The sequence below is a fragment of the Neomonachus schauinslandi genome, chromosome 14, assembly GCF_002201575.2.
Source record: "Neomonachus schauinslandi chromosome 14, ASM220157v2, whole genome shotgun sequence".
Lineage (NCBI taxonomy): Eukaryota > Metazoa > Chordata > Mammalia > Carnivora > Phocidae > Neomonachus > Neomonachus schauinslandi.
Genome location: NC_058416.1, coordinates 52,767,238 through 52,792,188, shown reverse-complemented (window position 1 = coordinate 52,792,188; position 24,951 = coordinate 52,767,238). Strand labels below are relative to the sequence as shown.

General features: G+C 40.2%; 1 protein-coding gene across 1 annotated transcript; it reads right to left on the bottom strand.

The window, feature by feature from the left end:
• Window positions 1–4,368: 4,368 nt before the first annotated feature.
• LOC110576827 (myosin regulatory light chain 12B) lies at window positions 4,369–22,409 on the bottom strand. Its single transcript, XM_021686039.2, has 4 exons — window positions 22,094–22,409; window positions 9,718–9,916; window positions 6,315–6,476; window positions 4,369–4,869 (listed from the first exon to the last, which is right to left on the bottom strand). Exons 2-4 carry the CDS (start codon window positions 9,899–9,901, stop codon window positions 4,697–4,699), a joined length of 519 nt encoding a protein of 172 aa, XP_021541714.1. The 5' UTR covers window positions 9,902–9,916; window positions 22,094–22,409; the 3' UTR covers window positions 4,369–4,696.
• Between the last annotated feature and the right edge of the window lie 2,542 nt (window positions 22,410–24,951).

The window sequence follows — 24,951 nt, the reverse complement described above, 5'->3', positions numbered from 1 at the left end:
GGCAGTACTGTATGGGAGCAAAATCAACTGCACACAAGCAGGAGCAGTAAAGATTAGGTTAGCTTCCTGCAAGACTTGTGGAAACAATTTTTATACTTAAACACACCCATTCATATACACCCCACAACATACTCCTGGTATCCTTCTGCCAAAACACTTCAGATCTATTAACTTCATTTTTGGTTCTGACAGTATTTCCAAGAGGTAGATAGAGGCAGGGAACAGCTACACTAAGAAGCTGTCTCCTGATCATTTGTGTTGGGGCTGATCTTAATAAGCTTAGATTGTGGGACGCCTGGGTGGCTCAATCATTAAGCGTCTGCGTTTGGCTCAGGTCATGATCCCAGGGTCCTGGGATCGAGTCCCACATCGGGCTCCTTGCTCAGTGAGGAGCCTGCTTCTCCCTCTCCCTCTGCTGCTCCCCCTGCTTGTGCTCTCTCTCTGACAAATAAATAAAAATCTTTAAAAAAAAAAAAGCTTAGATTGTGTGACTTAATAGAGTATATTATACAAAACTACTAATAGAAACAGCTCTCAACATTCTTGAGGTAGTAGTAATATTCATATATAGAACATGATTTTACAAAGTATTTTCATACCCGTCCACTGGCTCTGTGGCTCAGTCTTCTCATCCCTAAAACAGAAGTGATAATAATACTGACTTGCACAGGATGATCCTGTCAATAAATGGAGGCTTACAAGAGCAAAAAATTCTTACTTTCTTACTTTCAACAAAAGTCCTTACTTCAGTGTGAAAATAACCAGAGCTTTGCTGAGATCTTGGCATTTTCCGGACAGTCAATAAGTATTTGTAAGTGGATGAATGATTGATTGATTGATTGACTCAATGAATGAATGAATGAACGAATGATACAACATTGTAAAAAGGAGTCTGAGAGATTGCTCCCTGGATTTTGGGGTTCACAAAATAGTATGAATTTCACTGCAATAGACTTTGTTATTAATTCTTTCTCTTTAAGAAACAATTTTGACAATGTTACAGCATTGTTGGAACTAATACTCTACATATTTATACTCTTGCTTTATCACTCTCAAGTTCATTAAGGAATAAGTTAGGACAGTACCAAGAATATAGTGCCATCTAGTGACACTTCTGGTTATTGTCTCTAAAATTGCATATGACAAGGGAGTGTGATGTATGCAATCGGCGATGCTCAGCATTTTTCAGTCCAAGAAAACTTTTCTCAAAATTTCAGTATGTGATAGACTTTCACATCCCCGTTCATATTTCCCAGATGACATATTTACAGAGGCTATTCATATTTTTCAGTTTTTTCAGTAGTTTATACGTTTATATTTCAAAGACTGTTTCTTACCTTTTAAGACCTATCAATTTTGAGTGGCAACACTGATACAATGATTTTTCAGGATAAACTATTAAATATATACATTGATGATAAGACATCCTGTTTTCAAAAACATTAAAATTTTTTTTAAAAGTCAATTTACAATCAAGGAAATTCATTATTCAAGTATTCATATATGTATTGCTGAACTTCAAAATTTACTTCAATGCAATTATTAGAAGATAATCCATTAAATGTATAATTAAATACAATTTCATTTTTATAAATATTAATGGCTTTCATATATATGATATATGGTATACATAAATTTACAAATTAGAAAAAAACTTTGGTCAGGCTACAGATGTTATTTAATTAGGAAACCATAGATTTAATGAGAAGCCCTCTAGCTCTCAAAAAGCTTAGAAGCTAGTCTTAGCTCTGATACCGTCTAGTTATCTCAAGCTGAGCAAGTCAGGGAACTTCTGTAACTCAGTATTCTCAACTGTAAAATGGGTTAACAATGCCTACCTTATCTACCTCCCAGAGTTTTGAAACTTCTTTATGATGGTAAGAAACTAATGCTGTTATTGCCAATAATCATTTTCCTGGGAGGGCAGGTTCTGGAGCTAGACTGGCTGGACTCCCAAGTATAGCCCCATTTTTGCCTCACAGCTGTGTAACCTTGGTAAGTTACTTCTCTGCTCCTCAGTGCCTCATTTGTAGGACAGGTATGTATAATAAAAATACCCACCTCAAAGGGTGGTAGGGTAACATGCTTAGTACATAGTAAATATTCAGTACAGTTTTAACTATGTGATTAAACCACACATCCCTAGTGTGATAGCCCAAAGATCAATTACCAACTTAAGAGATCATCACCATGTGGTTCTCACAAAAGGGAAAGATACTAGAGAGTTTTCACCATCATCACCAGTATTTATTGTAAACACCAAAAAGGAACAAGGTCCTAACCCAGGTGCCTTACAGCACTGGATTCCACAACTGTCTTTAGAGATCCTATAGACGAAACAGAATGGGATAGGTCAGGTCAACGTAAGATGTTAAGAAACAACCGCATTTTTTTATAATCTTGAAAACTTCTTTTCCAATCTTTCAAATCTGCCCTTAAGCAGAGCAACAGAATAAATCAAAATATGGCAGTTGGAATGATGCCAAAGACAGCAGCCAGACAGGGTTGCAGCAGATGCAATAAGACAGGGAGAGGCATTTTACAGCCACCCCTTCTACTGTTTCTGGAGTCCAAGCCACCCTTGCGTCTTACCTGGATGACAGCAATAGTTTCCAAACTGGAAGCCTTCTTGCTTCTCATCTTGCCCCTCCTTTCTATACACAATGGCAAGGTTAAGTTTCCAGAACCCTAACTCACCTTTCTTCCCTCCCAAAGCCCTATGATTCCACACTTAAACTAAGCAGCAAATACCATTCTATGTCCTTGTCCTATGCTCTCCCCGTGCTCCTGCCACAGCATGCCCTGAAAGGAGCCTTTTGAGTGGAAACACAGGGACCTCTTCTTGTCATGCAGATCTCTGCTTAATGTCACATCTCCGAGGCCCTCTGCCACACTTGCTCCGTTCTTCGTCCTACAGTACTTGTGTGATATGGCTCACTGATCCTGGCTCTCACCAGAGAATATGAACTCCAGGAGGGCAGGCAGCATCTTTGTCCTGCCCCCCAGTTATCCCCAGCACTTCCAACAGTGCCTAGCACATAACAAGTGGCTGATCAGTCTTGGTTTAATGACGATCAAGATTATCATGGTAGATTCTCCCCTTTTCTTAAACATACAGCAATTCTCCACCTGGTGTGATGCTGCATGGTGACTTGAAGCTTGGACAGGTGCTTTGGCTTGTCTAAACTTCAGTTCTCATTTAAAAAGCAGCAATTACACCTGCCCTACCTACCTCATGTGCCGTGAGGATTGGATAATAGAGGTGAAAGCTCTCATGAAGTGTGAGCACTCTAGACCATGACAGTGGAACTGCTCTCTCGTTTTAAAGACGATGAAAAGGAAGCCCAGAAAAATTAAGTGGCAATACATGACCAGGACTTGCCTACCACACCAAGCTCTAAGGCACAAGTATTAAATGATATGAAAATGCATTCATTTGAAGCAGATAAAATACCAATACAACACTTTTAAGAGAGGGAATAGATGTTGAACAAGATAAGGAAAATTTTTGATTTTTTTCCTTTTTTAGCTTTTTCTCTCCTACTTTGCACATTGTCTGGCCTTAAGGATTTTAAATGAGCTCTGTAACAGCCTTGTCTGTTTTCCAGTCCTTGCTATAGTCTACAGTCTATACACCACATGAACTACCTTCAAATATAATCTTGCTTAAAATCGTTTGTCTTCTATTTTTTAATGGGATACTTTTCTGAAATTCTGTTCAAATAATCAATTTCCACAAATTATTTCAAATTTTAATGACTACAAAATTGTGTTAGAGTGTAATAGAAATGTCTTGACCTTTTAGGCATTTGGGGCTTTTTGCAGAGAGAGCGCAGGGTTCCAGGATTATAAGCTCTGGAGTTAGGCGCCCCAGGTTGGAATCCCACCTCTTACTTACTCTAGTGACTCAATCACTCAACACTGCAGAGCTCAGTTCCCCCACCTGAAACACAGAGCTAACAAAAATCTCACAAGGTCGCTGGGAAGATTCAGTGGAAAAATCATTACAGTAATGTTAGTAATAACTATTCTTTTCTTCAGAATTTTGCCTCATCTTCTTAGACTCTAAGATGCATAAAATGTTAAATGTTTTCTCAGATACATCCTATATTTTCATTCAATAGTTTAAACATCTGACTTACTAAAGCATGAAAAAAACAAAGGCAATAAGTAGTTTTTACTGCATAATGATGTTAATATGTACTTAGAAGTTCTTAAGAACACTGTCCTATATAGGTGAAAAATCAGCTTGACCATGAAATTTGAATTATGTGAAGCTGAAAATCTGAAAAAAAAAAAAAAAGACTACCCCCAACTACCACTTATTTGTTTAACTTTCCATTATATTCCATTTGAGTCAGCATAATCTTTATTTCAAAATAGTGTTTTTATTATATAAAAGTGTAAAAATCCAGCAAAACCAGAAATACCGGATATATTTTCCTGGGCTTTCACATTTGTTGATTTTTATTCGCAATCTCTTTTTCAGCACAATTTACAACCTCAATCCCATTCATTTGCAGTTTGATTATACAAGTGCTAAGTGGCAGAAAGGTCTAGAATAAATACATCAAAAAAAAAGAGGCCAAGCCGTGAAACTAAGTTGCATGCAACAGGTCTATGAGGGTGGGGGAAAGTGTCTGGGAAATAAAACGGAGTAAGACAAAGCAATTGGAAGGTTTTAGCTAAAGTTCTTTCAATCATCTTTGTCTTTTGCTCCATGTTTAAGGATGCGCGTAAACTCAATATAATTGAAATTTCCCTTTTTGTCGATAGGCGCTTCTCTGTACAGCTCATCCACTTCCTCGTCTGTAAACCGATCTCCCATGGTTGTCAGCAGCTCTCTCAGGTAATCTTCCTGGATGGTGCCTAGAAGGCAGTAGAGAGGAGGGAGTCACGAATACTTCCTGGCGCTTTAATGGTTCATTTCTAAACTAGGTCAGTGTTACAAAATAGTTCAGAATACCCACATTTACGTGAACAAAATAAATTAGTGAACTAAAGCAATATGTAACTATATCATTATGTTTGCCTATTACTTTTTTTTTTTTTTTAAGATTTTATTTATTTATTTGAGAAAGAGAGAGAGAGAATGAGCCAGGGGGTGGGCAGAGAAGCAGGATCCCCGCTGAGCAGAGAGCCCGATGTGGGGCTCGATCCCAGGCCTCTGGGATCATGACCTGAGCCGAAGGCAGACGCTTAACTGACTGAGCCACCCAGACTTTTAGAATTATTACTTTTGGAGTTCTTTCAATACTTTTAGAGTTCTTTTAGAGTTGTTGCTATTACTTGACTATTACTTTTAGAGTTCTTTCATTTTAGAGATTTTTTACAGCCACCCCCTCTACTATTACTGGAGTCCAAGCCGTCCTTGTGTCTTACCTGGATGATAGCAATAGTCTCCTAACTGCCTATTACTTTTAGAGTTCTTTCATTTTAGAGGTTTTTTAAAAAAAATATTTTATTTATTTATTTGAGAGAGAGAGTGTGTAAGCAGGGGAGGGCCAGAGGGAGAAGCAGTGAATCTCAAGCAGACTCTGCATCAAGCACAGAGTCCGACATGGGGCTCAATCTCACGACCCCTAGATCATGACCTGAGCTGAAACCAAGAGTGGGATGCTTAACAATGAGCCACCCAGGTGCCCCATCTTTCACTGTAAAAGCTCAGTTAATACATTATAATGCTTACAAAATTAATTTGGAGCAAGTGTTTTCTAGAGGAGGAAAAAAAACCCCTCTATATTTCAGAGATACAAAGAAAAAAAAAGGGCAGCTGCCCAGAAAAAAAAACCGAATGTGCACGAGGGACGGTGCAGTTGTGACAGGTAGAGACAGGAAGCAAGAAGAGGGTGCAAGGTGTCTCTGACGAAGTGTGCGGGTGGCTGAGGAAGGGGTTAAGAGAGAAGGAAAGGGGAAATGAGAGCAGTAAGAAATGTGAATAGCTAGGCTTTACACTCTTTAAAATGAGGAAAAAAAAAGATTTTACCTGTTGAAGTTAGTTAATTATACTTTTTGGTGAGATTTACTGTCACTTGAAGAAGTAGTTTTCATTGTCTAGAAATACTATTTAACAGACAATTCTCCGTTTGGCTTTCAGGAAGCTCTGAACCAAATTCAAAGATTAACACCACAAACCGGGCAGCTTTCTGACCCATATACCTGTGACCTCCCCATTCTCGGTCATATTATCCTATTATAAATGATAGTTTATTCATTTTTTTTTAAGTTCTATTTTACTCATCTTTTTCATTTCCTAAAAAGTGTTTCATGTAGTCTGGAATGAGGGTGGGCATGAACAAACAAAGAGCACTCACCAGTTGCTTCTTCATCAAAGCAAGCAAAAGCGTTTCTGATGACATCTTCCGGATCTGTGCCATTTAACTTCTCACCAAACATTGTGAGGAACATGGTGAAATTTATGGGCCCTGGAGCTTCATTCATCATGGCCTCAAGGTATGCATCAGTTGGATTCTTCCCTGTAAGATTTCACATTTTAACATTTAAGGACAAAGAACTAATTTCAATACATAATTATTTTGTTATTATGCTCCCCAGTATATTTTTAAGTTACATCATCATCACATGGAACTATTTTTTCAATTAACTTGCATTAAGAACATTTTTATTTTTTAATTTTTTTTTTTAATTTTATTTATTTATTTATTTATGAAAGTCAGAGAGAGAGAGAGAGGCAGACGCAGAGGGAGAGAAGCAGGCTCCCCACCTAGCAGGGAGCCCGATGCGGGACTCGATCCCAGGACCCTGGGATCATGACCTGAGCCGAAGGCAGACGCTTAACCATCTGAGCCACCCAGGCGCCCCTATTTTTTAATTTTTTAAAAGATTTTATTTATTTATTTGACAGAGAGAGACACAGCGAGAGAGGGAACACAAGAGGGGGAGTGGGTGAGGGAGAAGCAGGCTTCCCGATGAGCAGGGAGCCCGATGTGGGGCTCGATCCCAGGACCCCGGGATCATGACCTGAGCCAAAGGCAGACGCTTAACGACTGAGCCCCTCAGGTGCCCAAGAACATTTTTAAAAGACAATTTTTAACAATGTAAAAAATCTTTGATATATCATTATGTATTGTGAGCGTAGGTTGAATGTTTTTCAGTCACTGATACTTACTGCAACTTTTCCTTCACTATTTTCATTAAAAACAAGCACGTGAGGGGCATCTGGAGTGGCTCAGTCAGTTAAGCGTCTACTGTTGGCTCAGGTCATGATCCTGGGATCCTGGGATCGAGTCCCGTGTTGGGGTCCCTGCTCAGTGGAGAGCCTACTTCTCCCTCTCCTTCTGCCTCTCTCCCCTAGCTCATGCTTTCTCTCTCTCAAATAAATAAATAAAATCTTAAAAAAACAAAAAAACCCAAAAAAAACAGGCAGCTGAAACCATGACCAGGCAATGCTATGTTTTCGCATCTTGAATGTTAATCATGTTAAAGGTCTATCAGGGCATTTCAATGCCAGTTATTTAAAAGATCGAAATATTCGTATTTCCAATTGTGGCACAGTTGCCCATGAATTGATATGCTTCAAAAATTTTATTTAGTAAGTTGGTCATTTAAGCTAAAACTATTAGGTTGGTTTAGAACTGAGAGCTCATTTTGAACAATGTTATCTATTACTCAGTTGCCAGACATATGAGCAAATGTGGTTTATTCATATGACGATACTAGTTTAGTATTGCTCATAATGGGAAATCTTAATCTCAGTGTCAGCTGAGAACACTTCTCCCTATGGAGGGAGATTCCTCTGACCCTCCTTTTCAAGTCAGGAGAAAGTTCCCTGGACCGGCCAGTCTTGGCGGGAATAACAAAACGCTCCTCTTTGTCCAGGCATTTGTGAGGCTCCCATGGTGTAGGAAAAGTAGCCCTGAACGAAGGGTCTCGAATAGTGAGTTTGAATCCCAGTTCTGCCACCGACTGTGTGACCTGAGAAAAGGTGGCAGCTGTCTAGGGTTTACTTTTTTTTTTTTAATCTGTAAAATGGACTGGTTAAACTCGGTATCTGAGAAGTCCCTTCCAACATTAAGTTTGTAATGATTCTCCAGGAAAAGAACATCTTAAGTTAGATATTCATATCTAAGGAAGCAGCTGAATATTATACCCAACTAAGTGCTAATGATAGTCAAATCTAGAATTATGCATCACATGTAGTTTTCATCCTGGGAATTTGAGTGAAATTTAAATGCCAAGTTGGCATCTGTCTTACTGTATATTACCTGTCTTATTCATTATACCTATTCAACATAACAATACAAAAATTAGCCCAAAATTCATTTTAAGATTACTGAATAAGTGAAAGGAGCTAAAAAAAGATCTACTTTCCTACCTTCAAATTTAATCCAACTCTCTTGCCACAGGTTTTTGGGGAAAAAAAAAAGTCCAACCCAAAGGTGTCAAGAAAACATGGGTACCAGAAAGACATAGGGATTTAAAATGAATTGGTTTAGGTTAAGCACCTATGGACACATTTAGGGCATCCAATATAATTTGATTTGAAAGGTAAATAAATATGTATCTTTAAAAGCATGTGTTCCCCAAAATGGAAGGCCCCAAAGTCAGCCTCTTACTCTACCATCCCTCATTCATCTGACACAAATTGAGCAACTACTATGAGCAGGGTACAGGCTTGAGTGTTCAATCTTTTTTCTTTCTTTCTTTTTTTTAAGATTTTATTTATTTGAGAGAGAGAGAATGAGCAGGGATGGGGAAGAGGGAGAAGCAGGATGAGCAAAGAACCACTGAGCAAAGAACCGGATGCGGGGCTCAATCCCAGGACCCTGAGATCATGACCTGAGCCGAAGGGAGACGCTTAACTGACTGAGCCACACAGGTGCCTGAGTGTTCAATCTTTGCAATACAACTAAATCCTTCAATCTTCCTCCATGGCCTTCTTCAGTAATGACCCGCCCAAAAGAGTACACTTAGCTATTCTAAGTGTGAAAAATACTGGGATCCAACCTACCTCCAAGTCAGTAACTTAGTTCAGTATCCCGATTCTACTCTCATTCTGAATAAAAAAAATGTTGCAAAATGTTAAGAATTGGTGTATCTAGGTGAAAGATGTATGCATGGTCACCATACTGTTCTTTCAACTTTTTGTAGGCTTAAACATTTTCAAAATAACATGTTAGAAAAAAAAAATAGAGGAACAAAACTGTGTTCTGGTTATTAAGAGGAAAAGAATAACAACCTCTCTCTTTGCCCTCTGGCCCCCGAACTGCCCTTTCTGGCTAATAGTCAAGCACAAGAAAACTCCAGAGAGTAGAGCCTAACTGACCTGCACCCCTTCCCTGCCCAGTCTACAGAGAACTCCCAGGCTTGCCATTCCCAATGTAAAATCACTGCTGACTTGGGGGAGAACATGGAGGAACCTTCCCTCTCATCCTTCTTTTTAAGATCACAACAAACAACAACAAAATCATACAAGGAATAATAAATTAACACCCATATAACCAAAATGACAAAGGGGCAGTTTCTATTTGCTTTAAATCTTGTATCTTTATATTTTCTTTACCTTAATTATAAAAAAATTATAAATAAAATCCTCTTATGACTGGCCAACCCCAATATGGCACTTCCCACCGAGACATCTCTCACTAGGCCTTTGAGATAAGGAGAGAAATACTTACACATCACACACAAAATAATTCATAAAACACTGAATTATTATTTTTGGGAGGTGGGCATATTAAGAATATAAAAACCTACCTAGAGAAGCAAGCATATCATGCAAATCCTCCTTGTCAATGAAACCATCTCTGTTCTGATCAATCATGTTGAAGGCCTCTTTGAACTCCTGAATCTGCGACTGGTCAAACATGGCAAATACATTGGATGTTGCACGCTGGGGGCGCTTCTTGGTGGTCTTGGTCTTTGCCTTTTTGCTCGACATGGTGGCTATTTAATTCTAGAGTTAAAAAGAAAAAACATAAACCAAAAAAGAACACATAAAACATAAAACAGAACAAAAAAGAACCTGTAACACCTAAAGTTAGTGAGTAAAAGTATCTTAATGCAGAATTATTACTTTAATTGTGTAGGAATAAATATACATTTCAACTTTATTTACAATGTGACAATTAAATGGTTAGGAAAAAGCAGTTTTGAAAAATTTAAGAAACAGAACAGAAATCATTATATAGCTTACCTCCAAATTTCATGAGACTCATTTTTATTACATGGAAATTAATTTAAAAATACATAGCAATAGGGCGCCTGGGTGGCTCAGTTGGTTAAGCGACTGCCTTCGGCTCAGGTCATGATTCTGGAGTCCCGGGATCGAGTCCCGCATCAGGCTCCCTGCTCAGCAGGGAGTCTGCTTCTCCCTCTGACCCTCCCCCCTCTCATGCTCTATCTCATTCTCTCTGTCTCAAATAAATAAATAAAATCTTAAAAAAAAAATATATATATATATAGCAATAGCTAGCATTTACTGAGTAGCTTACTATGTGCTAAGCACTGTTATGAGGGTTTGGGGCTCCCCTAAAGAGAAAGACTCCAAAGTTGACATTTCATCTTACTTTTTACAAGGATTATCCCACTGGATCCTCCTAACAATCCAATGCAATAGGCACTCTTTTTACTTCATTTTATTACCAATATTGCATAACCTCTCTGAGCCTCGGTTTTTCAAAACACAGTATGAAAACCAGGGAAGCTCACACAATCCTCAGTTTTATAGCCAAACACAGTCTCTATTTCCATGCAAGTGAGACTTCAGTGAGACAACATTCACAAAGGAACTAGTATAGTCATTGTATGGTACATGTTCAGAAGGCTCTCATCTTAAAAAAATTATCAAAACCTTTTTTTTTTTTTAAGTAATCTCTACGCCCAACATGGGGCTTGAACTCACGTGAGGCTTGAACTCAGGACCCTGAGATGGAGTCACATGCTCTACCAACCAAGTCAGCCAGGCACCCCAAAACCTACTCTTTAATCTTTCATCCCTTCTAGCTTCATATTCATTTCCCCTTTCCTTTGACAAAACTTTCAGAATAGCAGTCTGATACTCAACCGTCTCCATTTTCTAATCTTTCCAATCACTCCTCAGTTCTCGATAATATGGCTTTGATGTTAGCCTCCAATACTCTACTGAAAGCCACCAATAATATAGATGTCAAATATGGGGCGCCTGGGTGGCTCAGTCAGTTAAGCGTCCCACTTGTGATCTCAGCTCAGATCTTGATCTCAGGGTTGTGAGTTCAAGTCCCATGTTGGGCTCCACACTGGGCATGGAGCCTACTTAAAAAAAAAAGTAAATGTCAAATAGAATGAACACATTTCATTCCATTTTTTATTTGCAGTTTTAAATAAACACAATGCAAAAATATTATCAGCTCTGGAATTAGAAGTCCTGAGTTCAAATCTTAGCTCCACCATTACTAGCTACATATAACCTTGGAAAACCCAGAGAGACCAGAGCAAATTTTCCATCCAATCTCTTATTCAATCTTCACAACTGTCCTATGAGATAGGTATTATCTAGGTTAAAATAGAAAATCAATGGCCCTTTGGAGTAAACAATTTTGCCCAAAGAGAGGCTTGGCCTCTGCTTCTGGGAGGTAATCTCTAAGCCTGTGGAATGTCCTGCCTATATCTGCGGTCTTGGGTCACATTAGACAATCTAATAATGTAATTTGTTGTGGGGGTTATGGGTCATGTATTACCAGTTTGACCTCTCAAGGGGGCTAGAGACTGAGGTCAGTCACAGAGCAGCTGACAGTATCTATGTGACGGAGCCCCAGTAAAAACTATGGCTATCAAGGATCAAGTGAGCTTTCCTAGTTGGCAAGACTACATGCATAGTCACATCTTGTTGCCAGGAGGAGTCAACACTGTCCATGGAAGAGGACAAATGGAGCTCTGCATTTGGAACCCTCCTGGACTCTGCACCACACATCTCTTTCCTTGGCTGATTTTAATCTGAATTCTTTTACTGCAATAAACCATAACCAAGAATATAACAGCTTTCAGTGAGTTCTGTGAATCCTAGCAAAATCATCAAACCTGAGGGTTGTCTTGGGGACCCAAACTTGCGACTGGTATCGGAAATGAGGGTGGTCTTGGGGACTGTTGTTTAACTCTGCAGCCCCATAGTATAAAAGCAGATGACTAGCTGGGCAGCAGCTGACCAAGGCAATTTTGGAGTTTGGTCTCTAGGACTTTTAGTCATGAACTTTTTTTTTTTTTAAAGTAAACTCTACACCCTACATGGGGCTGGAACTCACAACCCCGAGATCAAGATTTGCATGCTCTACCAAATGAGCCAGCCAGGCACCCCTAGTCTTGGGCTTTTAATCTACATTGCTTATTTCTCTATCTTCAATTTAAAAAATTATCACCACCAATAACCCCCCCCCAAAGGTATTCTGAAACTTGGCTTAGTGGTGTAGGTTTGAAGTATACCAGCCTTAGAATTCTTATTCTAATATTCCAACTCCTTCTCTACCCCATATAAATGTTAATTTTCTTCTCTGTCCCGTAACTTAGCTTATTTGAGTTTAGTTATACTGAAGGTTAAATCAGAGACAGAATGTGGTCCACCAGCAAGGCACGTGTCTAGGCTTTAATTCTTCTTCCGATTCCAGAACTGTTGATTAAAATTTTTTGTGCTAAAAATTTTATCTATTCAAGATATAATATGTACAAAAGACGGTAAATCTGAAGGCAAGAATCAGTTCTTTCAGTATCTACAAATTATGTTTGTAATAGAGTCATTTAGAAAAACCTCCCAGAGTAAATTTTTATTATTTATTTTTTATTTATTTTTAAAAAGATTTCATTTATTTGACAGAGAGACAGGGACAGCGAGAGAGGGAATAAAAGCAGGGGGATTGGGAGAGGGAGAAGCAGGCTTCCCTGCTGAGCAGCGGGCCTGATGCAGGGCTCAATCCCAGGACCCTGGGATCATGACCTGAGCGGAAGGCAGACACCTACCGACTGAGACACCCAGGTGCCCCTGGAGTAAAAATTTTTTAAAATAATCAGTCAATTGTGTCATGCTAACCCTATAGCTACCGCGAAAGTCTATTGTATTGAAACATTTCTGAAGCTTGGTTGGGGTTCTCCAAGAAGCTGATGCCAAGATGGGATTAAACATGCAAAGATTTTTATTAGGGGCAATGCCCGTGAGAGAATGGGGAGGTAACCAATAAGGCCACTAGATGGTAAGACAAGTCTGACCCCAAGAGTGAAGGCAACAGAGAAGGAAGGTGAAAAACAATCAAGAGCAATTCATACATGGCCCTAATCAAAATAGGTTACAGCACAGATAATAGGCTCAATGTAATAATACCATAATTTCTTCTAAAAAGTTTTTTCTCTGTACTTCACTTTAAAACTGTATACATTTATATGGTACCTATACACTACACACATATATACAAAATATCAGCTGATAATAAAATATCAGCTGAAAAGGCAAAGTTATTGCAAAACAATCAATCTGAAAAGAACTCTACCCCCAAAAGAAACTACCATCCTCTCTCCTTTCCTTCTGAGATAAGGATCTTGGCTTTCTCTACTTTCTTACTTCCCACTCACTTTCAACCCACCACAATCTGGCTTTTTTTCCTCTACTGCAACTGCTTTCAAACTGCCAAATCCAGTCTAACTCCTTGGATCACTCTGCTGTATTTAACACCATTTTATCCCTCTTTTCTTCAGAGTCTCAACAACTCTTGGCCTTGGTGAACAGTAACAATAGAAATAAACTGTCCAAAATGGAAAGAGAGTGCAAGGTTCCCCACCTTGAAGACATTCCACTCTAACAAGGGAGACTTAAAAACAAAACAAAAAAACCCCCAATTTTATTTATTTGAGAGACAGCACAAGCAGGGGGGAGAAGCAGAGCGAGAGGGAGAAGCAGACTCCCTGCTGAGCAGGGAGCGGGACATGGGACTCGATTCCAGGACTTCAGAATCATGATCTGAGCTGAAGGCAGATGACTTAAATGACTGAGCCACCCAGACACCCAAGGGAGACTCCTAGTAATATTGGACAGGTTGGTTTATGTGAAATGCTACATTTGACTTGGTGAGACCAATTTACTCTTCTCTCAGTTCTATTTCTATGACTGGTCCTCCTCCATTTCTTGTTAGGCTTTTATCTTCTCCACTCACCTAAATATTCATGTTTCCCAATATTCTAGCGGTCCATGGCTTATTAAAATTCTTTCTATTCTGCTTTCCTCGGATGATTTCATCAACTCTCACTGGTCTAACACTGATGCCTCCCAAGTCTGTATCTCCAGGCCTGACCTTTCCCTTGGGCTGCAGACTCTAATATCCACTTGCTTGTGAAAGGCACCCATTTGGACACCCCACAGACACTCATAATCAATGTGTTGAAAACTGAATTATCTTCCTGTTTCTAAATTTTCTTAGCTTTCTGTCTTCTCTCAGTTAATGACACCATCATTTACCTATTCACCAAGCCAGAAACCTAGGAGTCATTCCCAACTCATCCTTCTCCCTGGTGAATCAAGCCCTGCCTCTTGATTACTTCTCAGACTTGCTGATCTTCCTCATTCCTCTCCCACCACCCTACAGTGGGCCTTCATTTTTTCTGTGTAGAATATTTCTATAGCCAACAAACCTATCTTCTTACTTTTTCGTCCCTCTAAACTGCCCTTTATGTTCCAGCCAGTGGTGTCTAACTCATGAATATGACCTTACCTTTCCCTTAAAAATTTTCTTTGGCTCTCCACTGCATATAGTACAAAGTATAAGTTCTTAAGCATGGTATACAAGGTCCTCCTTTCCATACACTAGAATGACCTTTCCAGCCTTATCTCTAGCCATTCTTTGCTTTCTACTTTTCCTTCAGCAGCACCAAACTGCTTGTATGTGTCCATGGCACCATGCAGGTTCTTACCTTATGTACTTTTGTTCTTGCTACTTTTCCAGCCCAAAATGCTTTAAGACCAGAGAGAAAATTAAAGGTCTACTCAACTTACGGCTCCACTACCATTTACTGAGTGACTCATGTGCTAGGCACATTATGTGCATTAAACTTAACATACCTGCTTTACAAATATAAAAAAACTGAAGATCAAAGCTATTAAATAACTTTCCCAAGGTCACCTAGTGGCAGAGCTGGGATCCAAACCCCATTTATTAAAGGTTATTTCTACCTTTATATTTTTTACTTTGTACTAAATGTTCTTCTAGTCATTTTACCACAAAATTTTTTAAAAACTTTCAATACTACCAATGTAATCCAACACTGACCTTTTTTTTTTTTTTTTTTAAAAGATTTTATTTATTTATTTGAGAGAGAGAAGGAGTGCGTGCAGGAGAATAGGGGAGAGGTATAGGGAGAGGGAGAGAGAGAACCTCAAGCATACTCCCCGCTGAGCAGGGAGCCCCATCTGGGGCTCAATCTCACAACCCTGAGGATCATGACCTGAGCCGAAATCAATTTGCAGACACTTAACTGACTGAGTCACCCAGGCGTCACCCCCCCTTCCCACCGCCCCGCAATGATTTCTGAGCAGTGACTTTCCTCTAAATTCAAATCCTCGAGTTTTCAAATAAATTCAGACTATACTGGGGAAACCAATGTACAGAATAGAACTGCAGAGTGGAATGGACTGTGTAATGTAGGCTTATTTGAGTGACAATATTTCCTACCAGACATGACCTTGGTTTGACATCATAAAGGCTTGAAACCTTTACCTAGGGCTGTCATGTTAATGTTTAACCTATACATGTTAAAGAGAAAACAACAATCAAACCCTACCCTTAAACTATAATTACAGGAAAAAAATCCATATAAATCAGCATATAATGTAATGAAGAACCCTCAATAGCAGTAAAAACTTCTCACTTCCTCTTCAAAATTTTTATTTCATTATTTTTGTAAATTTCTCATGTAGAATGAACTAAAGGTTATATGTACTGTTCACAGAGCTTACAAGAAGGGCAGGGATATAGGAATACTGGTATATGTGGTTGTGGTGTCAACATATTTAGATAATAATCTACATGTCTGCAAAACACCTGCAATACTGATGTATAAATCAAAACATGGGCACGATAATAAGAAAAAATTGCTTGTGAACTTCATCCAACCTATACGACTTTATTGGCTTTTATGGGACATATTCTGTCAGCTGCCTAGGACTTCGACATTCCTTTGAGGCTTCTTCCTTTAAGTGTCTTAAGTCAGTTGGTTGCTGTCACCATATGGCAAGTAAACATGTCTCTCACAGCACTTAACCTTCTGGTCTTAATCTGGGCTGCACATTAGAATCATCTTGAAAGTTTAAAAAAACTGATGCCTAGGTCCTAGTCTGGTCTAACTGAAACTGAATGATGATGGGTGGGGCCCAGCAACTTCTATTTTAAAAAGTGCATCAGGTGATTCCATGCATGAGAACCAAAATTAACCATTTAGAAGGCATTATTTATGCACTGAGTTCCCTTTAGTTTTTAAAATTTGGTCATTATGTTTTTAATGGAGATGCTAGAGACCTGGATACTAATTTCAGTTCTCTCATTCACAAGATACATGACCTTAGTCATTTTAGCTTTCCTGGGCCTCACTGTCCTCATCTATAAAATAGGATAAGTAGATCAGAAGTCACAAACTGGCAGCTACCAAACTATATGCAGTTTGCAGGGAGGTTCATTTAATTCTCCCAGGGACGATCTTTTAAAATGCCTTTTTAAGTAACTGAATTAGTTTGCCAACATTTTAAAAAACTGAATAATTACTTTAATAAAAACAAATTTCAGACATCTTGAAAAACTGTATGATAAGGAATCACTTGAACAGCATTCCCAAGTTCCTGTAGATAATGAGTATTCAGTGAGCAATTCCCACTACTCCCTACAGCTTCCTGTCAGAGATGGAATTTGTTTATGTGACTGAGAGCCTCTAAGAGCTATGAACTTGTTCCTTGGCCTCTGAGAGCATCTGAACTTGTTCCTTGGCCTCGAGAGCATCTGAACTTGTTCCTTGGCTCAAGTGATAGCCAAATTCCAAGATGGCCCTCAACATTTCTCATGCCCTTGTGCAATCCCATCCAACAGTGAAAAGGGCTGACCTGTGTAGGGAGGTAAAATAATTTTCCTTCTACCCTTCTGAGTTCTTGGCTGACACCTCTGTAATTATAGATTCACAGGAGAAAAACAGAAGCTTATTAACATATATACATGGGAGATACCCAGGGAAAAGCCAACTCAGAAAGGTAACTTAGAACTCAGCTTAAAATCTCCAGCTAAGACAAAGAAGGAAGGTGTGTGTGTGGGGAAGAGGCTAGCTGTGCGGAAGTTGCACAGTAAACAGGGTAAGGCTTGTCATGCAGACTAAAGTCAGGACTTTCTCCAATGATAAGAGTCTAAAGTTGTCTCCAGAGAGTAACCTTTGTTCTTCCTGGTATGGAGAGGAGGAAGGACACCTTTGTAAATTTATGTAAATTTATGTCCTGCTTTTAGGCAAATAGGAGGATAGAGAGCTTTTCCTGTGTGTCTACTTCTTCAATTGCCTTCAGCTCAAAACAATCTTTTGACAAAACAACTTTATGCCAAAGTAGCATATTTTGGAGTGGCATATTCTGCTACTCTTCATAACCAATAGGATATTGCAAAAATGATGGTGTGTGACCTTGTAACAGACACTGCAGCTTCTGCCCTGCTCTTCCTCAAACCACTCAATCTGGGGCAAGCCAGCACCAGGACCCAAGGGCCCTACAGAGCCCTATGAAAAGGTCCATGTGGCAGAGAACTGAGGCCTCCTGCCAAGAGTCAACACCAACTTGCCAGGCAGTGAGTTAGCCATCTTGGAGGTTGATCTTCCTTCAAATGATTGCAAACCCAGCTGACACTTGGACTGCAACCTCATGAGACTCTAAACCACTAGCTAAGCTGCCTTGGAATTCTAGACCCTCAGAAACTGTTTTTTTTTAAGATGCTGAATTTGGGGTAATTGGTTATACAGTACTAGAAAACTAGTAAAGCCACTGTGTTTCCTTGGCCTCTTTAATATTAAAATAGGACAATGATTTATTTCAGAATTATGGCCACAGTTGTTTGTATTAGGGAATTTTGATTCCAGGTTAGAAAAGAAAATTTTAATTCCTTCTATTCGATTTCTCCAAGTTCTGTGGGCTCCTCTTTTTTCTTTTTAAAAAAGATTTTATTATTTTATTTTTTAAAGTAATCTCTACACCCAATGTGGGGCTCGAACCTACAATCCCAAGATCAAGATTTGCACGTTTTACCAACTGAGCCAACCAGGCACCCCTCATTTTTGCCATTTTAAAAATATTTTTCTAGTAATTTATAACCATTTCATCTAGGTTTTTAAATGTTAGCCCATAGTTACTCATATTACTTTTTCAAAAGTTTATTTAGTTATTTTTAAGTAATCTATATCCCCAACATGGGGCTCAAACTCACGATCTCCTGAGATCAAGAGTAACATGCTCTGACCGAGCCAGCCAGGCACCCCTTCTGTGGGTGCCTCTTTGAACTGCAACAGAGTCACCACTTCCTCAACATTCCCATCAACACTATCCTATTCTTCTGATTCCTATGCTGATTTGCTAGTTCGTCTTGCTTCCTAATTGGGAGTTTTTTTCCAAAGCTCTATCCTTGAACTATCGTGCTTTTCTCAGGTACTGGTTGAAAAACCAGGAGCATAAAGCTACCTCTCAAAAATGAGGTAAAAGGGAGGGAAAAGGAGCTGGTTTTGTGAGCAAAGGGATGATGGAAGAGTTCGAGTTTTAGCCAAGCTCCAGTAGAATGGTAGTAGAGAGGCCCAGGGGCAGGATGCTTAGGGGGTCTCCTTTAGCAAGGCCAATTTGTAAGCAGAGGGACAAGGTGAGGCCTAACAGTAAATGAATGCAAAAAAGCAGAGAGCAGTTCTGCTAAAAGTTAAGGTCATTTCTGATTTAATTCTCATGCTCACCACGGTCTGTCAGAACCTTTAGAAATTTCTCATGGATTCCCATGGTCATTATTGTAGTCAAGACTAATGTTAGTGCTAATTAGGAGGATCAAATGACTGGATCCATGAGCAACAGTCTGAAAACAGCAATCATAAGGAGAATTTAGTATATAATCAAGCTAAAACAGTTCACAAAATTAACCTCATATACTTAATGACATCACTGTTTTTATGCTGCATATTTAGGCCAATATGTAATCAGTTCTATAAGTTATTATATCTATTATTTCTTTTACAGAGCCAAACACAATTTTTACAGCTTTCCTCTTAGTACCAGCTAAGCTTTCCCCATAGTATACATATTTTAATATTTACCACATACATTATAATGTTGTCATTTTTAAATTACGGGTTTTAGGATCATCCCAGCTGGCAGTAAACTTTCCATCCCCTGAATTCCCATATCATTTTGTTTTATTGCAGTGAAATTTATATATGGTGAAATGTACAGATCTTAAAAATGAGTTTTTATAAATGTGAACACCCATGTAACCACCATCCCAATCAAGTTACAAATGTTAACATCACTCCAGAAAGTTCCTTCCAAGTCAATGACCCTCTACCATAGGCAACCATTGCTCAGATTTCTATAAATCAGAAATTTATTAAATTAACTATAAATTAGTTTTGTCTTTGACATTCTTATAAATGGAATTATAAAGTGTATATTCTATATACCTGACTTCTTTCACTCAAAATAATATTTTTGAGATTCATTTATCTTGTTGCATTTATCAGTGGTTTATTCTTTTTTTTACCGCCCAGTAATATTCTCTTGCCATGCCATTTACTTACACATTTTTGTGGCATTTAGCCTTTTTACATTGGATCATATGGTAGAGCAGAGTGCCTTACACTCGGTAGGTGCTCCATAAATATCAGTAAAGCAAATACATACATATACTTCCTTCCTATCACAAACAGAATTATATATACATATATAAGGTAGATCCCCTGGATCTGACTCCCAAAATAAATCTTTTCTCTATGGTCTACCCATGGTTCAGCATTAACTCTACTGGACTCTTCCCCAAGAGATCCTCAACAAAACTTGTCAGTTAACCCCTGTTCCATATCCGGAAGAAACAATGCTGATAATAGACAATAACTGAGTGCTAAATATGTGCTAGCCACTGATCTAAGCATTTCACATGTATTAACATATTTAATCTTCAAAATTTATGATACAGGTGCTGTTGTCCCCATTTCTCAGATGAGAAAATTAGGGCAAGGAGAATAAACAATTTGCCCACAGCCACACAGCTAGAAAATGGTAGAGTTTAAATTCAAGATTTGTACTCAGGAAGTCTAGCTCCAGAGCTTGTACCACTGGCCCCTAATATCCTATATATAGACAACTGAAATTCTCTATCATGAAAACATGGATAGCTAGTTGGGGGTACCAAGCAATGTCACCACACAGCTAAAATGCAGACTAAGGAAGATACCAAAGCTGCTAGCAATGAAAATCATCCCCAGATACCTGGCGTCTTTGCATCCTAGAAAAGAGGGACAACCAGCCCCATTTACCAGCTCTTTTTTTTCCTAATCCCACGATCCTCGCATGGGGATCTATCCTTCAGAAGTTTCAGTTCACCCAGTCGAAACTCAGTCTCATTAAAGCATAAATGAATATCAAGCCAGTCATTATAAAAGTTGTTTCATTCAACAGAGCCTGAACAAACAAAAAGCTATGCACTTAGTTATGAGGTCCAGTGGGGTCCACCTAATGCTTACAGAGAAAATGGACGGCACCTGTGAATCCTTCAAGTGACCTTGGGCAAATTATCTTACTTCTCTGGGTTTCAGTTTCCTCAATTATAAAATGAAAGATAATCTATAAGACAGATAATCTATAAGGTTCTTTTGAATTCTAAAATGCTATGATTCTTCTCTTACCAAAAGACCATTCTAAATCCATCTTAAACAAAGGCTGGCAAACTAATCCTTTAAACACCCCCTTTCTTCATATTACTCCCTTTCTAAAGAATCCAAAATGACTGCCTAATGACTCTTACATAATCTTTTATTTCTCGGTCAAGTTTTGAAGACATCCATAAAAACGCCTCACTTATTTATTACCTACCCTTATATCCAGCTATTATTCATTTTAGTTCTTGTTCCATTCAAGCTGGTCTCCCCACTGTCTCCTTTTCACACAACACAATTCCCACCTTTTCAGCTTTTAGTCTTGTGACCTCCTACCACAGCTCCTGCCAGAAACACTTAAGTTCTACCTCCTAGGGCTGAATCCAAGGTCTTCAATGAGGTCATGATTCTTTCTCCAAGAAATCTTCACTTTTTTTTTTTTAAGATTTTATTTATTTATTTATTTGACAGAGAGAGACAGCGAGAGAGGGAACACAAAGCAGGGGGAGTGGGAGAGGGAGAAGCAGGCTTCCCGCTGAGCAGGGAGCCCGATGCGGGGCTCGATCCCAGGACCCTGGGATCACGACCTGAGCCGAAGGCAGACGCTTAACGACTGAGACACTCAGGCTCCCCTCTTTCTTGACTTTTGTTATTCGTCCTTTTCTTCAACCAACACGAATGAACTAAATCTTTACAAAATGCAGGACACAGTGAGAGTTACAACTCTTACGAAAATCATTACATTTTAGCCTGTACCAACCATGCACTCCGGTACAGTTTCCTCCGACACTTCATCTAAGGCAAGAAGCAAGCACCGGTAGACTCCTACCCACCAAAGTACCTAGCACCGTGTGGGGGCACAGAGCAGGCGCTCAACACCCTAATCGGTCGACTGGGCCCGCGAGGGCAGGGCGCTGGCAGCCGACCGCCCGGAGGCACCAGGTGGGTGAAGTCAGCCGGGTGACGCCGGGCCGGTCTACCCTCCGCTGGGGACCCAGCCACCTCTTCCAACAGGGCGTCTCCTCAGCCCGGCTTCATCCGCCCTGGCGCTGCTCGGCCTCTCAACTTCCAGGCCCAGGCCCGGCCGCTGCCAGGACCTCCTCGCCCACCCTCCTCGCCCAACCTGACAGGTCCCGCAGCCCCCGGTCCCCGCGCCCCAGGCCCCTGGGGCGGGGTCCGGCGGCGGGCGGGAGGCCGGAAGGGAGGAGGGACAGGCGCGGCCCGAGGGGTGTCGTGCGCGGGGGCGAGTGCCACTCACCGCCGCCAGACACCAGAACCCGGGCTGCCCTGCGCGAGACGACGAGCGACGGCGACGATGGCTGGGCTGTGGCGCGACAGTGGCGGCGGCCGGCACTTCCTGCCTCGAGAGGTGGACCGGAAAGCGCACCGGAAGGCGCGGCTGGATCCAACTCGGGACGGGGGGTTGCGACAGGAGTTCTCGCTCAAGACCGAGCGAAGCCCGCTGTATGGGCCGCGGAGCCGGGCTGGGGCCAGCGAACACAGCCTGGGCTTTAGTCGTCCTCTATGGCCTGTGGGATCTGCTGCTGCATCCCCTCCTGCGTGCGGCTGTGGTCCCCCGGCCCGCCCTCCTCCCCCGCCTTCCGCGGCGGGTTCCCGCGGCCCTTCCGCATTCCTCGGCCGCGGGGCGCCGGGCCCGGCCTGGCCTGGAATTTGACCGAGTGGGGAAGGGCGGGCCGCGCCGCGATCCCTCGGGATTTGGAGGGCCCCGGGCGCCAGAAGCCGCCCACCCTGGACTCCCGGAGTTAGCAAGGGAAAGTACAGTTAGCGTAGTTCCATTTGAACTTGAGATAAAACAAGTAATTGTTTAGGGTGCGTCCCACGTAATACTGCGGAAGGTAAGAGGGCGGCGGCCGGGCGGACTCCGCCTGCTGGAAAACCCTTTCTTTTTCAGCTGAGCTCCAGCCGGAGTTGTATCATTTACCCTCAGATTTTAAGGTTTACGGCCTTACAGACCACGGCCAGCCTATGACCGTTTCACTCTCCTTCCAAGCACAAGAAAGTTTTATTCAAAATATTTGCTTTCTTTGGGTCAATAGATGACAGAATTGCACACACACATACCTACAAGCGCTCACACATTATAAAATGCTCTTCGTCAAAACCGGAAACCACGAAGCTACATGATTCAAGTTTTGTTCTAAATAGTGTTTGTGCCCATAACCTTCACTTCCCTCACTTGGAATAATATAGATGAATAGCACTATTGCTGGGTAATGGAGGGTAAGTCATTTAATACCAAACCTTTATTGAGCACTTGTGATCGAAAGTGTGACAGATGGGGAGAGGAAGAAAATGCCTTTTATATTCTAGAAATCTTTGATCAGAAATTCCTAGATAGTAGGAACCATGTGTTCTTAAACAGCAGCACTGTAAGCAAAACCTGGAGGGCTTTGTAAAAGATTCTTGAGCCCCAACCCCAGATATTCAGATTAAGTAGGTCGAGGGTGGGGTGTTAATTTGCATTTCTAATAAGCACCCTGGGGATGCCGATGCTGTGGTCCTCATGCCCAAGGTCCAGATCATTACGGAATGCATTTTCTCATAATTTGAAAAGCAATTTCTGAAAAGTCACACCTGGTTCTAAAATATTTACTCTTTCCCTTGGCTGCAGTCTGCTGTTTGGTCCAATAGTATAATTTTTTTATTCCACTCAAAATCAAAAGATTTTGGCTTCCTTAGGTCTGTGTCATAGAGCTCTTCAAGAGGTCTATTTCCATCCCATAAGCCCTCACCTTGGTCACCTTAAGACCATAGCTGAGGCACCCAGACTGTACTTTGACTTTCATCTCCATATTTGTTTATAGAACTGTGCTTTTCAATACAATAGTCATTAACCACATGTGGCTATCTAAATTGAAATTAAAAACTCTGTTCTTCAGTTATATTAGATACATTTAAGTGCTCAATAGCCACATGTGGCAAGTGTCCTTATTGGAAAGCACAGAGAGCATTTCTATCATCACAAAGTTCTACTGGAGAGCCCTGTTCTAAAAAATAATTCTAGGGTATATTCTCTAGATTCTAAAGAAAAACATAGTATTTATTAACAAAAAGCCGAATATCTAAATACCTAGCACTTGGGTAATGGCTAATTAAAGCATAACCTTGTCAAAGATAATTGTGGTCATTAAAAAGAATGGTTAAAAATAAAAATGGTGGCTATACCAAAACATGAAAAGTAAGTTAAAATGTATTAAACTAAAAAACAAATTATATATTCATTACAACTATAAAATGTGGATAAGAGACATTATGATGCTACTTGAGTAGGGAGATAGAATCTAAGGTAAAAGGGTACAGGGACTTTGGACGTTCAAGAGCAAGTGGAAATGGGAGAAGCAGGATTGGGAAAACTGGGCATTTCTTCCATATGGGATTAGTTCTGGCAATGCCTTCAAGAACAGTAAAAAGCCAGGTTTCAGGGAAATCAAGAAATCGTACACTTAAGGAAGACCTAGAAAGACACAAGTCTACATATTGGATCTACCCAGGAAATCTAAAGTAAATTATTTGATCATCTAGTCAGTACCAGGAAATAGGCTTTTTAATGTACTCCCATTCAATCCTGATTACAACCCTTTAATATAATAAAATTCCAGTTTGAGCTAATTTACTATCAAACAACTATGGACCTTCCTCCTAACCTCAGCCTTTTAGTTCCAACTACCATTAAACTCCCATCACCTACCCTTCCCTCTTTTCAGAGGGAGAAGTATCCATTTTTATTTCTCTAAGGATCATCCTACAACATGTGATCTAGGTTCTGTCCCTTCCTATCTCCTGGATATGATTCATTTTGTGTCACTGATTATTTCCTCTAGTTTGTCTTTTCCCCCCTCTGTCTACAAACAGGCTTGAATCTCTAAAGATGAGTCCTTTGATCTTGCCTTCCCTTCAAGTTTCTCTTCATTGCCAAGCTTCAGACCCTTTACTGGTAAACTGAACAAGAATACCTTTTTGAATACCTACTGTGTACCAAACCATTTAGCTTCAGTGTTTCTAATTTTCACAACATACTTGGAGGTTATCATCCCTGTTATATAGGTGATGAAACTGAAGAGTGACCTGCCCAAGGTTACAAAGCCAGCCAAATAA